At 38.6% G+C, this 13,051-nt stretch overlaps 1 protein-coding gene across 6 annotated transcripts in view; it reads left to right on the top strand.

Annotated features, from left to right (window-relative positions):
- The window catches only part of grm1 (glutamate metabotropic receptor 1), a 255,315-nt gene that overhangs the window by 135,936 nt on the left and 106,328 nt on the right, over positions 1 to 13,051 (top strand). For all 6 annotated transcript variants that reach the window (XM_062977613.1, XM_062977628.1, XM_062977620.1 and 3 more), the window contains exon 4: positions 12,287 to 12,522. In XM_062977613.1, the coding sequence (XP_062833683.1) occupies positions 12,287 to 12,522 (236 nt within the window). The remainder of the gene's footprint in view (positions 1 to 12,286; positions 12,523 to 13,051) is intronic.

The following is a 13,051-nucleotide window of genomic DNA, read 5'->3' as shown; positions in this document are numbered from 1 at the left end:
TATTTAAATATCACTACCTGTATTATTCAGTTAACTGTTTTAATTTTGAATAGCACTCAAGATAAGTAAAGGATGTGTGGTATTATTTATTAAAACAATATGTTCTACCTTCTGTAAAAATGTAAATAAATGAACATTCATTGTTGCTTACAAGCAAAAGTGAGCACAATCCATTGCAAGCAAGACTGCAGCTAGGTCATCTATGCAATAAGGTAAAGGTTTTCCCCTGACATTAAGTCTAGTGTCCGACTCTGGGGGTTGGTGCTCATCTCCATTTCTAAGCCAAAGATCCAGCATTCTCTATAGACACCTCCAAGGTCATGTGGCTGGCATGACTGCATGGAGTGCCGTTACCTTCCTGCCGGAGCAGTACCTATTAATCTACTCACATTTACATGTTTTCAAACTTCTAGGTTAGCAGAAGTTGGGGCTAACAGCGAGAACTCACCCTGCTACCAGATTCAAACCACTGACTTTCAGTCAGCAAGTTCAGCATCTCAGCAGTTTTATCTGCTGCACCACCAGGGGCTCCCTCATCTACGCAGTACAGGGATGGAAAGACTATATTAAAGTACTTCCCCTCATCCCAAAAATGGTTGAAAAAAATGTTTCTTGTATGTAGGGAAACTCCAACAATGAGAAACTTGGACTGAATGGATCTTCACAGATCAGGATGTATTGTACATACAAGTTACAAATGGTTTTTTTTCTTCAGAAAACAGTGCCATACTTTTATATTTGAACTAGCATCTTAGATTTCATAAAAGCACTTGAGAGAGAATATTTCTTGTATATTAAAAACACAATAGCAATAGTAGCAAAACAATCACACAAATCCTTATGCTGATGAATGTTCAAAACAGCATAAATAAATGATACAAAGGAGTTCAACAGCCCCCTTGACACTAACCACAAAAAAGAAAGTTCTAACATAAACTTTTGGGGATCTAGTCTGTTGTTGTTGTTGTTGTGTATTCATTCAGTCATTTCATCTAATCCACTTTCATCTAGTGAACTGAGACTCAAAGTTTATCCGCCCTGAGTCCCATCGGTGAGATAGGGCGGAATACAAATAAAGTTTTATTATTATTATTTTTATTACATATGCCTGAAACCAGTTACCCTCAAAGGTGCTAATGGAGTCTTTAAAGTCCTTTTATGCTAAAACAGATTAGCACAGCTATCTCCTTGAATAACTATTATAAAGCTAGGTTAACTATAAAAGAAATTAATCTTGACTTTTTCCCTCCACAATGTTCTGCCTCTGAACAGATTGCAAAATTTTCCGATGAAATCATTCTTCTGAAATACCTACTTATTTCTTCGGTTATTCATTTGAGCAGCCTTCACAAGCTGTTCACTGCAGCTGAAGCACTACTTTTGTGGTATTAGCAGTGTTTTGGAGTCTTGTGGTAGAACTTCTGTTAATCAGTTTGTTTATGTAACAGTGTTGAATTACCAAAATGAGTTTGTACCTCAAGCGAACTCTGAATGGAATTGTAGTTAGAAGAACCTACTTCATCAGTCTGGCTCATCTGGTACTACACATGCCAGTCTCTTTATTTTAGGAAGTTGTCATTTATGTTCTTCATTTCAGAATGAACTAGTTCCCTGGCATGTACCAAACTGTTACCTTTTTAAAAATAAGAAAATATACTTTATTTAGCTACACCCAATGCCGCTCCCCCCCCCCCCACATTTACTGGGACCCAGGACACCTATATAAGTAAAAAAAACCCACGAATAAATAAATGTCTATTTCTTACCTAGGAAATTAAAAGAAATTCTAGGTCTTCCATCTGGAAGCTGAATCACATTGGAGGACCTAGAGATTCCCACAGAGATGTTCTGTCTGGAAGTTTCTATGTCTCCCACCATAACTGGAGGAAGTTGACTACAGAGTGAAAGACCTAGAGATTCCTAGGGAAAACATTTTAATGAAATATGTGAATAACCAAATCCACCAAAGTCAAAACTGCAAATTTGCAAGGACAATGTTATTCTACAATTTTGTAGTTTGCATTTTCTGCAAACCCAAGAAACTATTTAATCAGGGTTTAACTAGTAGTCAGATTAGTTTTTTTAATACCTCGTTAGCCAAAACTAAAGCCACTGAATGTTTTCCTTCAGAAATCTTATAGTCCATTGTGTTGGGCCCCCCTTGTATACTACACAATTATAGAAGTATGATTCCACTTTAAGTGCCATGGATCCATGCTTTGGAATCAACAATACAGAGAGAGAGCACCAAGGACCATACAATACTTGTTCCTAAGACAGAAGCATGACTCAGATAAGCCTTCATACTTTTTTACCAGATATAGTAGGAGCTCTCTTTTCCATTTGCTTTCCAAAACTAAAGTTTTACTCCCAGCCCATCATTCACCCACATACACTCTGTTGCCATAAAATATTACAGCAAAGAAAGTATGTTTTTGCTAAGCCTTGGTCATCAGGACTTTGTGCAATACTGTCCCAATAAAAAGGGCATGGGGTCACATGCAGGTAACTTGGAATAGAAAAGAATGATCATTAAATGACATATGCATGCAAGATATGCCTTGGCATGCACCACTGAGAACGGATGATATGCAAGTGTAGCTGCCACTTTTATAAACTGCTAACAATGCTAACAGTGTCAGCAATCCTCATGGTAACCACACCAAGAAGGCACAGGTGTGATAGGCTGATAAAAATGTATTATGCAAATATATGCTGTGCATATGGCACTTAAAATTCCTGAGCACATATTTACAAAACAGGCTACCCATCATAGTCAATGAGGTTGTAGCCTGTATTTTAATGCTTTGTGGAAAAAAAACCTGAAGGCAAAAATAATGCTCTGGAATATCAAACAAAGAAGAAATATTTGTAGTTTACTAGTTCACTAGAAAAATACCAATCAAGCTTTTTAAGGAAAGAAAACTATTTCAGTTCTATTTTTCTTCATTGGTACGTACATTCTTTAAAACCAGAAACACCTTCAGACATGAGATTACTAATCAATGTAACTTTTCTTCAGAGTAGTGTCCTACTTTCCTACTTATATTTAATAGTAGCCAAGGATGCAAATGTAGGCACATCACCAATTTTTAAGCTGTATCTGGGCCAACTGAGCCATAGTCGCCAACACTGCAATACGTTAAGTGTGGTTACTCAAAAGTTCATAAATCCTGCTAAAATATAATAACTCACTTTTGTCAGAGCTGTGCAACCAAGAAAGCAAAGACTGCATAAATTCTCATGTTGATAGGAAAACAGCTGGGTGATATTCTGATTCCCATCCTGTGAGCAATTTCCAGTGTGAAAAAGCTAGGAACTTTGTCATAATCCCTCCAAATAGTGGAAATGGTTTTTGGGAGTGGGAGAGAAAATCAGCCAGCTACTTCCCAATCAACAGGAGAAAATATTTCTGTCGTTTACTGATGGTGCTGCACAGGAAGTGAGCCTTGGTAATTAAAATGGTGTCAAACTGCATTAATTCTACAGTATAGATGGACCACCCTTTTTTTTAGGCAACAAACTACACTTTCAGGGATTTTTTTTTTAAAAAAACCTAGTATAAATCCAAGAAATCACTATGTCTAGCAAAACATGCACACTTCCATTAGAAAAGGGCACACTGACAAGTAACTAGTGGACATGAAGTTCACAGAAATTTGCAATAACCAGCCACAAACTGAGGACGTGTGTTGTGAGAGCTCTTGCCTCTTTTGACCAATCTAAAAAAGACTTCTTAGTATGAACTGATTTTACACAATCCAAGCATTTGGTTTCTAAATTTCTGGTATACCTAACTTTCTGGAATTTCTCATATATAAGGTACATTTTTGGTCATGCCTACAAATATATTTGGAACATAGGTTTCCCAAGCACTAGTTTAATTTGTTTGTGAATATAACCATCTTGAAAACTAAGTTTCTTCTTGCACTCTGTGTTCCTTCAGAGTAAAACAGATAACCACATTTCATCATTTCCTCCATTCATTCCTATGTGCCTTATAGCTGAACTGAAATGGAGGCAGAATATTTACATTTGCAACACAGTCATTATTTTTTATGCATTTTCTGTTATGTACAAACTTCTGTGTTCAGGCTGTTTCTTATATTAAAAATTACAACATTCTGCCAAAGCTGTTGGTTCACTAATAATAATAAATAAATAATAAACTTTATTTATACCCTGCTACCATCTCCCTAAAGGGACTCGGGACGGCTCACAGAAGCACTACAACTGCTGTCTTCAAAAGCAGTCCCACATTGCAGCAGTTGACTACAAAATTTTCAAAACAAACTACATAGTATTAAAATCATAAAATCTTATAAGAAATCCTTATTTTGACATTGAAATATAGCATAGCAATCATGAACCTATGCTGTACAGGATCCAGATTTAACTCAAAAATACATTTGGGAATCTGTTTAGATTATAGTTGTGGTAGTATTGTTTAGGCTGGGACATCAAATAATCTATAAAACTCTCCTTAAGATGGATCTAAATCAGTTTTCATACCACATGGTGATCTAACAATGTTTAAAACTTTCCAATCAATCCCCACTTGCATGGCCAATGGTGAGAAAAGATACCATTTGTAGTACCAAAACATTTGGAAATCAGGATGCTGTGGAACGCTGTCTTAGATTCTTTGGAAACATAAGCATTTTAGATCATTTGGGAACATTCATGTCTGTTGATGCTTGCAATAGAAAATGTTCTAGACAGATACAGACATATTCCCTCTTGTAAGATATGTAAGTTCAAAATACATGTCAAGTTCATATTCCCGTGGCAAAGGCAATGTGCAGGCATTGGACAAGGCATATTATATGTGAATCATTGATGCTTCCTTTGCTGTTGGTTCACTGTAATGTGTAAAGTTTCTTCATGCAGGGCCAGAAAATTACCATTGTATAAAATGAATTACTTCAAAAGTATTCCAAAATGGCTGTGAAGTAATTTATTTTCATTTTAAAGCTTATTTTCAGGTTTGCCACACACAGAGTACTATGAAGGACACAACTGAGACCAGTTCTACCCAGATACATAATGAGGGTAAGAACCAGTATGAAAAATTGGTTGCTATCCAACAGGGATGCCCTGAGACTTCCCCCAAGCTTTTTTGCCAGTTACATGGCATGGAACCAGGAAGAAAATTTTCAGTAAATTGGTATGTGCATTTTCCCTCAGTTTTGAAGGCAAAATTGGAGTGGGACAGGGTAGCAAAAGACAGCCATCCCACATCCCTGAGCTGCCTGAACCTGGGGAGTGCAGGATGGCTGTTGGGCCACCTTCCCTTGATTCCACATAGCATTGGCTGATTGCATGAAAAGTCCAAATCCTGGTGTGTGCGTATTTTTAATATAAGATGTAGCTGCATTGTGACTATCCCTGGCTAAAATTGGATCAGCCTGCCAGTGTTTTGTAGACACCCGCAGGCTGATTCAACACCAAGTTAAATGGTCAGTAGATGCATGCAGAGAGTATAACTTTCCTGTTATAACTTCTACTTGCAAGTCCCCAGTATCTGTTTTTGTGAAGACACAAGCCATGCTAGTATAAACAATCCTCACCCAAAGTTTATTTCTCTGAGGGAGGCACTCATCCTTGTGTAGCCAGCAGTGTTTTTGAAAGACAACAGATGATAGCAACAGAGCAATATAGTCTGAGTTTGTATTCAGAGATAGCAACATTGGGTAGGATGGGAGCCCCTTTCCTACCATCTAAAAGAGTGAGGGAACAAGGACTGCCTCCAGTAAGGAGTAAGGAGGGGCCCTTGAAAGTTGTGAGGAAGAGGAGAAACAAGCTCATGTCAAATGGCATAGGTAGAGATGTACTTAGTTGGAAGATCCACACATCTGAAATTCTCATACCATGCAAGTATATTCACAATATGTATCCCCTTCAAGTCTAAATAGTCTTGAGTGTCATGACCAAAGCCACGTATCATTGATTCTTTACGCTGTATTTTTAGTATGTATAATAAACCATGTGACCACCACAGACTCCTGAGCAGTGTGTAACAATAAAACTCTTGAAACATAAAACATTTATCAATAGTGTAAATAAATCTGTGGCTAATTTTCAGTGAATGAAAGCTTGTTCACATTTTTAAAAAATTACATGGAGTTCTAAGTCTGGAACTACACCATTTTATCAAAATTAATATGTGAAAGGAAGGATCACAGTGAGCCAGGGTAGGGGTTAACCTATTTACTGCTGTGCCAATTTCTTAGATAAACCCAGCAGTAGCAGCCCACCACAGCAATTTCCTATGAGGGAAAATATATAGGTACTATGTATTTTGATTCAAAGGGCAAACACCTTCTGGCTGGGGAGAAAATGAAGCTGGAGGCTTGTTTGCGAGAAGAATAGATTAAGTCTCTCTTTGCTATTGATGTGGCACCAACACAAACTGGATCCCCTGTAATTGTTAAAAAATCTCAAACTTTGCAGAATATATGATTTGGTCCCAATAGTATAGTAGGAAATTTTAAAGTGAAGGCAGTCATCATATCTCTATCCATAGCTGTGTCCCCAGAAGGGAACCTTAAAATGTACATAGTCATATTTATCAGGGACATAAAGAATACCCATAAACATTATTGTCTTCAGTGAGAAAATACATCTTGACATATGAAAAGAACCCATCAAGAAAACAGCAAAGAGCAGTTAGCTTTTTCAAATTTTGGGATATTTTCTTGAAAAACTGTTGTTTATAGAAAGCCTTACACATCAGTCCTGGCTCAACTATGCCTCTATTTGGCCCTTGGATGTGAAGCTTCGGAGTTGCTTGCCTGTTGAATAATGTGCATTGTGTGGATCCTTCCCACTTTGAGCCTTCCTGAAGTTATTATTCAACCAAAAAGAAGGTCTTGATTCTATACCGAGTGTTGGCTTAGGAGAGTCAACTGTTCCACCATGAATATCATGGAAAGCTTGCACAGACAGCAAAAAAAATTGAAGGAGGAGACTGATAAAAAAAAAAGTCACCCCCTGCTTTGCTATTCCCCCACAAAACAGTTATCACCTGGGAAACCCAGAGTCTCCAAGGCATGGTTTAGGAGAGGGCAGCCTATATTCCATTTCAGGTAGATAACTGCAATCAGCAGGAACAAATAAAAATACAAGCTGCAGCACAGTAGTAAACTGATGAAGGAAATCCCATTCAGGTTTCCGTTCTACTACATGAACTGAAAGCTAGTAATACTTGAGGAAGACCCAAAACAAGGGAGTAATCCTTATGTTTGGCACATTTCTGAAAAAGAGGTTTTGGGTTGTGCTTGTAAAAGTATATATTTGTTGTGATGGTTGTGCAACACGAGACATCCAAATAAGTGCAGCTTGTCAAGAACTGGCAGTCAACACCACCCCCACCCCCTCCAATTGTGGCAAACACAGCATGAAACAGCAACGAAAACAGTTGGTTGTCTCTTTTTCATGACAGCAAGGAGTACAAATGCTGGTTCTCCACCCACATGCATGGTCTCTTCCAAACAACTTCTCTGCCTTCACACTTTCACCGCCTTCATAGAGCATCAGTTCTCTGCATTATTGGAAAAGCTGACAGATTCTCATCAGAACTACAAGTTTTCACTATGAAGAAAAGCATTGGGGGTTGGTTTTAATGTGAATCCGTGGGGTTTGTGTGATTATTTTTCTTTGTTGACAAATTTTTCTAATCCATATTGGGGCTGAATGTTTAGAATTCATTTATTCAGAGGGTATTAAGTTGATTTTATTAATTTGTTTATATTTATTTGACATAAGAAAATAGACTTGGCTGTCATCATCCTGTCCCACCATTCCTGGAAAGAGGCTCCAGTGACATTAATGGGAGTATTTCCTGCATAGACATTTATAGGAATGGCTGATTATGATTGTAACCATAGATCACTTAGGTTATTCAGAAGATGACATTCTCGCACAGAACCCCTTTGGGCTTTAGGATCCTCAGCCCTCCTATCCATTATGTAATATAAAGGATATGTTGATGAGAATAAGAACAACAGCATTTTTGGTAGCTTCTCCCAAATGCTACGACTCCCAGTCAAGCCAGATAAGGCCCCATCTACACCACCATATATTGCAGTTTCATAATGCAGTTTAATTGCATTGAACTGCATTATATGGTAGTATAGACTCACATAATGCAGATCAATGCAATTAAACTGCATTATGAAATGACATTATATGGTAGTGTAGATGGAGGTTATGCTAGCCTTTCCACTTGTAAACAAAGAAGTTGTATTCAGATAGGCATTTGGCTTTTTAGTTGACTATTTTGTTGAAAAAGATTTTAACCTAGAGGTGTTTGCTCTCTCCCTCTCTCTCAATGAGTTTCAACCATTATGCTTATATATGACAGTTATAATTCTAGGCTCTACGTTGCATTTTATTGCCAGCTACTTAATTATAAACACACAGGGCACATGTTAACAAATAAATAACATTAAAAGCTGTTTAGTGGTTTACACTTAGGAATGGAAGTCTCTTAGAAAGTCTTAAAAGAGGAAGAAGGTTAAATTTTACAGTATTTAATTAGTCTTAAGAAACAGAAGAAAAAATGTAGGAGGATTTTTAAAAATCTGATATTAAAAGGAAATAAATTAAATAGCGTTTGGTTAACGGTGCTCCATGCAGTCATGCCAGCCACATGACCTTGGAGGTGTCTATGGACAACGCCGGCTCTTCAGCTTAGAAATGGAGATGATCATCAACCCCCAGAGACGGACATGATTAGACCTACTGTCAGGGAAAACCTTTACCTACTCTTTGGCTATAGACAGAGTGCTGCAGTAGTTTGAGCACCAGACTAAGGCTGGATATACACTGTCCTATATTCCAGGATCTGATCCCAGATTATCTGTTTACCACAGATTATCTGGTAGTATAGACTCTTATAATATGGTTCGAAGCAGATAATCTGGAATCGGTTCCTGTGATATAGGACAGTGTAGATCTAGCCTAAGAATCTAGGGTTGAAATCCCTGCTCAACCCTGGAAATCCACTAAGATTTAGAGGAAAGCCATGGAAAATCCCCTTCTGGACAACGCTTGCCAAGAAAATCACATCATAGGTTCACGTTGGTGCTGCCATAAATAAAAATGACTTGAGACCACACAACAGCAGACTATAGGTCTGAGAAGGAAAGTCATATGTCTGACCAGAAAAGAGGTTTGAACTGATCAGTTTCTTGCCTGAATGTTTTATTGTTGATGAGAAAGAAAGAAAAAACAGGGAGTACAAGTAAGCAAAGGACCCCCAGTCGTGCAGCAGGTTAAACTGCTGAGCTGCTGAACTTGCTGACCAAAAGATTGGTGGTTCGAATCCGGAAAGCAGGGTAAGCTCCTGCTGTTAGCCCCAGCTTCTGCTGACCTAGCAGTAAGAAAACATGCAAATGTGAGTAGATCAATAAGTACCACTCCGACAGGAAGGAAAAGGCACTCCATACAGTCATGCTGGCCACATGACCTTGGTGGCATCTACTGACAATGCCGGCTCTTTGGTTTAGAAATGGGAGATGAGCACCTACCCACAGAGTGAGACACGATTAGACTTAATGTCAGGGGAAAACCTTTACCATTACCTACAAGTGAACAAATCACCAGTATAGCGACCTCAGTGAAAGGATACTACGTTCTTGATGTTTTGCAAGTATTGATTTCTTTTTGCACTTGATTTGTACTAAGGTCATGTACCATCCCATGCTATTAAACTTATGTACAATTTATCTTCTAGGTGTATAAACAATCCTTTGGATTAGTCCAGGTCAGATGTAAATTCTCTACAAAAATCTCATTGATTTTTGAAGCACTCGTTGCTTCTGTCAGAAGAAGGTGGCAGATTAAGCTCTTTTTGTGGCTGAAAGAGCTGCTGGTATCATTCCAGATGGAAGCAGCTGCTTCTTAGATGCCAACATAATCTGTTTCTCTGGTGACATAACCATGCATATTAAAAATTAAATGCAGACTGACTTACATTTGCACTTAAATTAAACTTCAACTATTGCTCTTTAGGGATGGCAGAATGAATTGGAGAAAGCTACTAAACTGTGGTCCTAAGAGTTCACAAGCTAATCTTTGCAAAACCAGAAATGCCATGCCCCAAAACAGCAAAAAGGCATTTATCATAAAATGTATACGTACAAATACAAGCTCTTACCAAGGGGTGTAACTATGGGGAGGGGATCAAAAATTAAACATTGCCCCCTAAATAAGACTTCCCTCGTAACATTTTCCTCCAGGCCCCAAATTTTGAGTATTGACATAAATTAGAACTTCAATTGAACATTTAGAAATACAGTTTAGGAATCCGAAGATAAGAGGCAACTAAATTACCAAGGGAATACAAACACAGAATTCTAATCTGGGTGGGGGCAATGCCCGTTTTGCCTCACCCCCCCCCCCCCCCACACACACACACTTATATACGATGCCCTCTTTAGTCAGGGGTTTGATTTTTTTTGCTTTTTGAACATCTGTCTTGCCTCTTGGGTGCATCTATCATGTAGAAATAACGTAGTTTGACAACACTTGAACTGCCATGGCACAAAGCTATGGAATCGTGGGAATTGTAGTTTTACAAGGTCTCCGCTGAAGACTGCTAATGCTTCACCAAATTACAAATCCCAGGGTTTCCTAGCATTGAGCTTTAGCAGTTAAAGTGGGATTGAACTGCATTGATTCTACAGTGAAGAAGCACCCTCAGCATATCAGAGGAAGGAAAGTTTATTCATCTATTTATTTTAATGTGGGATTCTTTTGTGCATGGGGAGGTGGATTTTTTTTAACCAATTAGGATGTATTGTCTTTCCAGTTTCTTTCCTCTAGTTCTAAGTAAATATTGAAAAGATTCAACACTAATGATAAGAAAGAACCCAATATATCCTCCAGTTCTATCACATCCAGGTACATTCCTTCTCTTTTTGTATTACTACAGTTCAACCATCATTCCATCTTAATTGGTTTTGTATCACTTCTTCACCCTTCCTGGTATAGTTATTCCCTCCACACCCAGTGTGATTTTTCTGTCTCTGTGTTCAAATCTTTGATTTCCCTGAAGGCTTTTTTTCATTACTTAGGGATGGTGCTCTTGTAGCTATTAGCATATGGAGCCCCCAGTGGCGCAGTGGGTTAAACCCTTGTTTTGGCAGGACTGATGACTTGAAGGTTGGGATGCTGACCTGTAGGTTGCCTATTCAAATCAAACCTGGGGAAGCGCGGATGAGCTCCCTCTATCAGTTCCAGCTCCATGCAGGGACATGAGAGAAGCCTCCCATAAGGAAACATCAAAACATCTGGGCGTCCTCTGGGCAACATCCTTGCAGACGGCCAATTCTCTCACACCAGAAGCACCTTGCAGTTTTTCAAGGCACTCCTGACACAAGAAAAAAAGCTATTAGCATTTGAAGAAGGATGGATAAGGTGTCTTCACAGGATGGGGAGAGTTACTCAGAGCTCATATTATGAATTCTGACCCACATTTTTTAAACAGACAGCCTCATGCCCTCCAGTTAGTGTGGGACGGGGGCAATTTTGCTAGGTTTTAGCCTCCCTGAACTATTTAATGCCCTTGGGAGTGAGCTCCCCCCCCCCAATCCAGAAGTACTTTCCTTTCCTGTTTTGAAACAAAGGACTGTACTTAAAACAGCTGGTAGGAGAAAATTGCAGAAAATTTACCTGTTTTCTTGAAGGTGTGAAGAGCCTTTTCCAATAAAATGTAATGGATGAGAAGACAGCATGGTGAAGTTACAGCTCTCTAAGGTCCAGCACTAATATGACTCTTCCCCAACCTTGAGATGTTGTTATCCCTTGGTATATGTAATAATTCCAGAATAAACAACACCTGCTGGCAATACTAAATGGAGGAGAAAGAAACAAATCTGAATATATATTTGTTGCTTCTCTCCCTCCAGCAGTTTTAGATTCTGTATAATATTTAACACACTGGAGCAGAGAGAGGAGATTAATAAATGTCAAGTGATATATTATGTGAATAGAATGATTTAGAAGAAAACATTATTTTTGTGTTTTTTCTTATGTGTCATATTGGAATCTCAATTTAATTAACTAAAAAGTACCAGTTTCTATGTCAGTGATTCTCAATCTGTGGGTCCCCAGATGTTTTGGCCTTCAGCTCCCAGAAATCCTAACAGCTGTTAAACTAGCTGGGATTTCTGAGAGTTGTAGGCCAAAACACCTAGGGACCCACAGGTTGAGAACCACTGTTCTATGTGCTCTTCAACATAGGATCTTGGCTTCTAATCATTTTTGTTTTGTTTTTCAGTGATGGATGGGCAGATAGAGATGAAGTCATTGAAGGCTATGAAGCTGAAGCAAATGGAGGCATCACAATCAAGCTTCAGTCTCCTGAGGTCTTGTCATTCGATGACTACTTTTTGAAGATACGGTTGGATACCAACACAAGAAATCCCTGGTTCCCCGAATTTTGGCAGCACAGATTCCAGTGTCGTCTTCCAGGACACCCCCTCGAGAACCCCAACTTTCAAAAGAACTGTACTGGTAACTAATGAAATATTTAATTTTCTTGTTTGTAACAAATCTGAGCTAGGTTTTGCCACTTTCATTGTCAATCACCATTTTTTCTAATCTACCCCTCCATTGTTCATGCTAATCAAAGTCTTGTATGAAGCCAGGGAACAAGCCCAACCATCTAATAATATGTTTGTGAACAAACATTAAGCAAGTTTGCTCCGGTTCCTTGATGAAATAATGAACACCAGTCCTCACATTTCAGGGGCTAACACTGAAAGATGCAGTGCCACAATAACTGCTGTGTTTAGATGTCCTCTGCCTTGCTTAACAAATTCTTAATTGGTTTTTATCTCCTGCTGAGGTGAAGCAGAAGTTTTTGTTTGATTTTGAAATGAATGTGCAGGTGGTAAAACACCAGAATAGAGAAAAAATTTGGCTTGATTGCTAAGAAAGCTTCAGGCATCTTTTCAGACTTGCCTGCGGGCATCTCACATGCTGTTTGTGTGTACATCATTAATGCCATTTGAAAGCATTTAAAAATCGAATGAGCAGTACT

This window comes from Anolis carolinensis, chromosome 1, assembly GCF_035594765.1.
Source record: "Anolis carolinensis isolate JA03-04 chromosome 1, rAnoCar3.1.pri, whole genome shotgun sequence".
In the NCBI taxonomy this organism is placed as follows: Eukaryota; Metazoa; Chordata; class Lepidosauria; order Squamata; family Dactyloidae; genus Anolis; species Anolis carolinensis.
The sequence above is the reverse complement of the archived record's forward strand: the minus strand, read 5'-3'. Positions and strand labels throughout refer to the sequence as shown.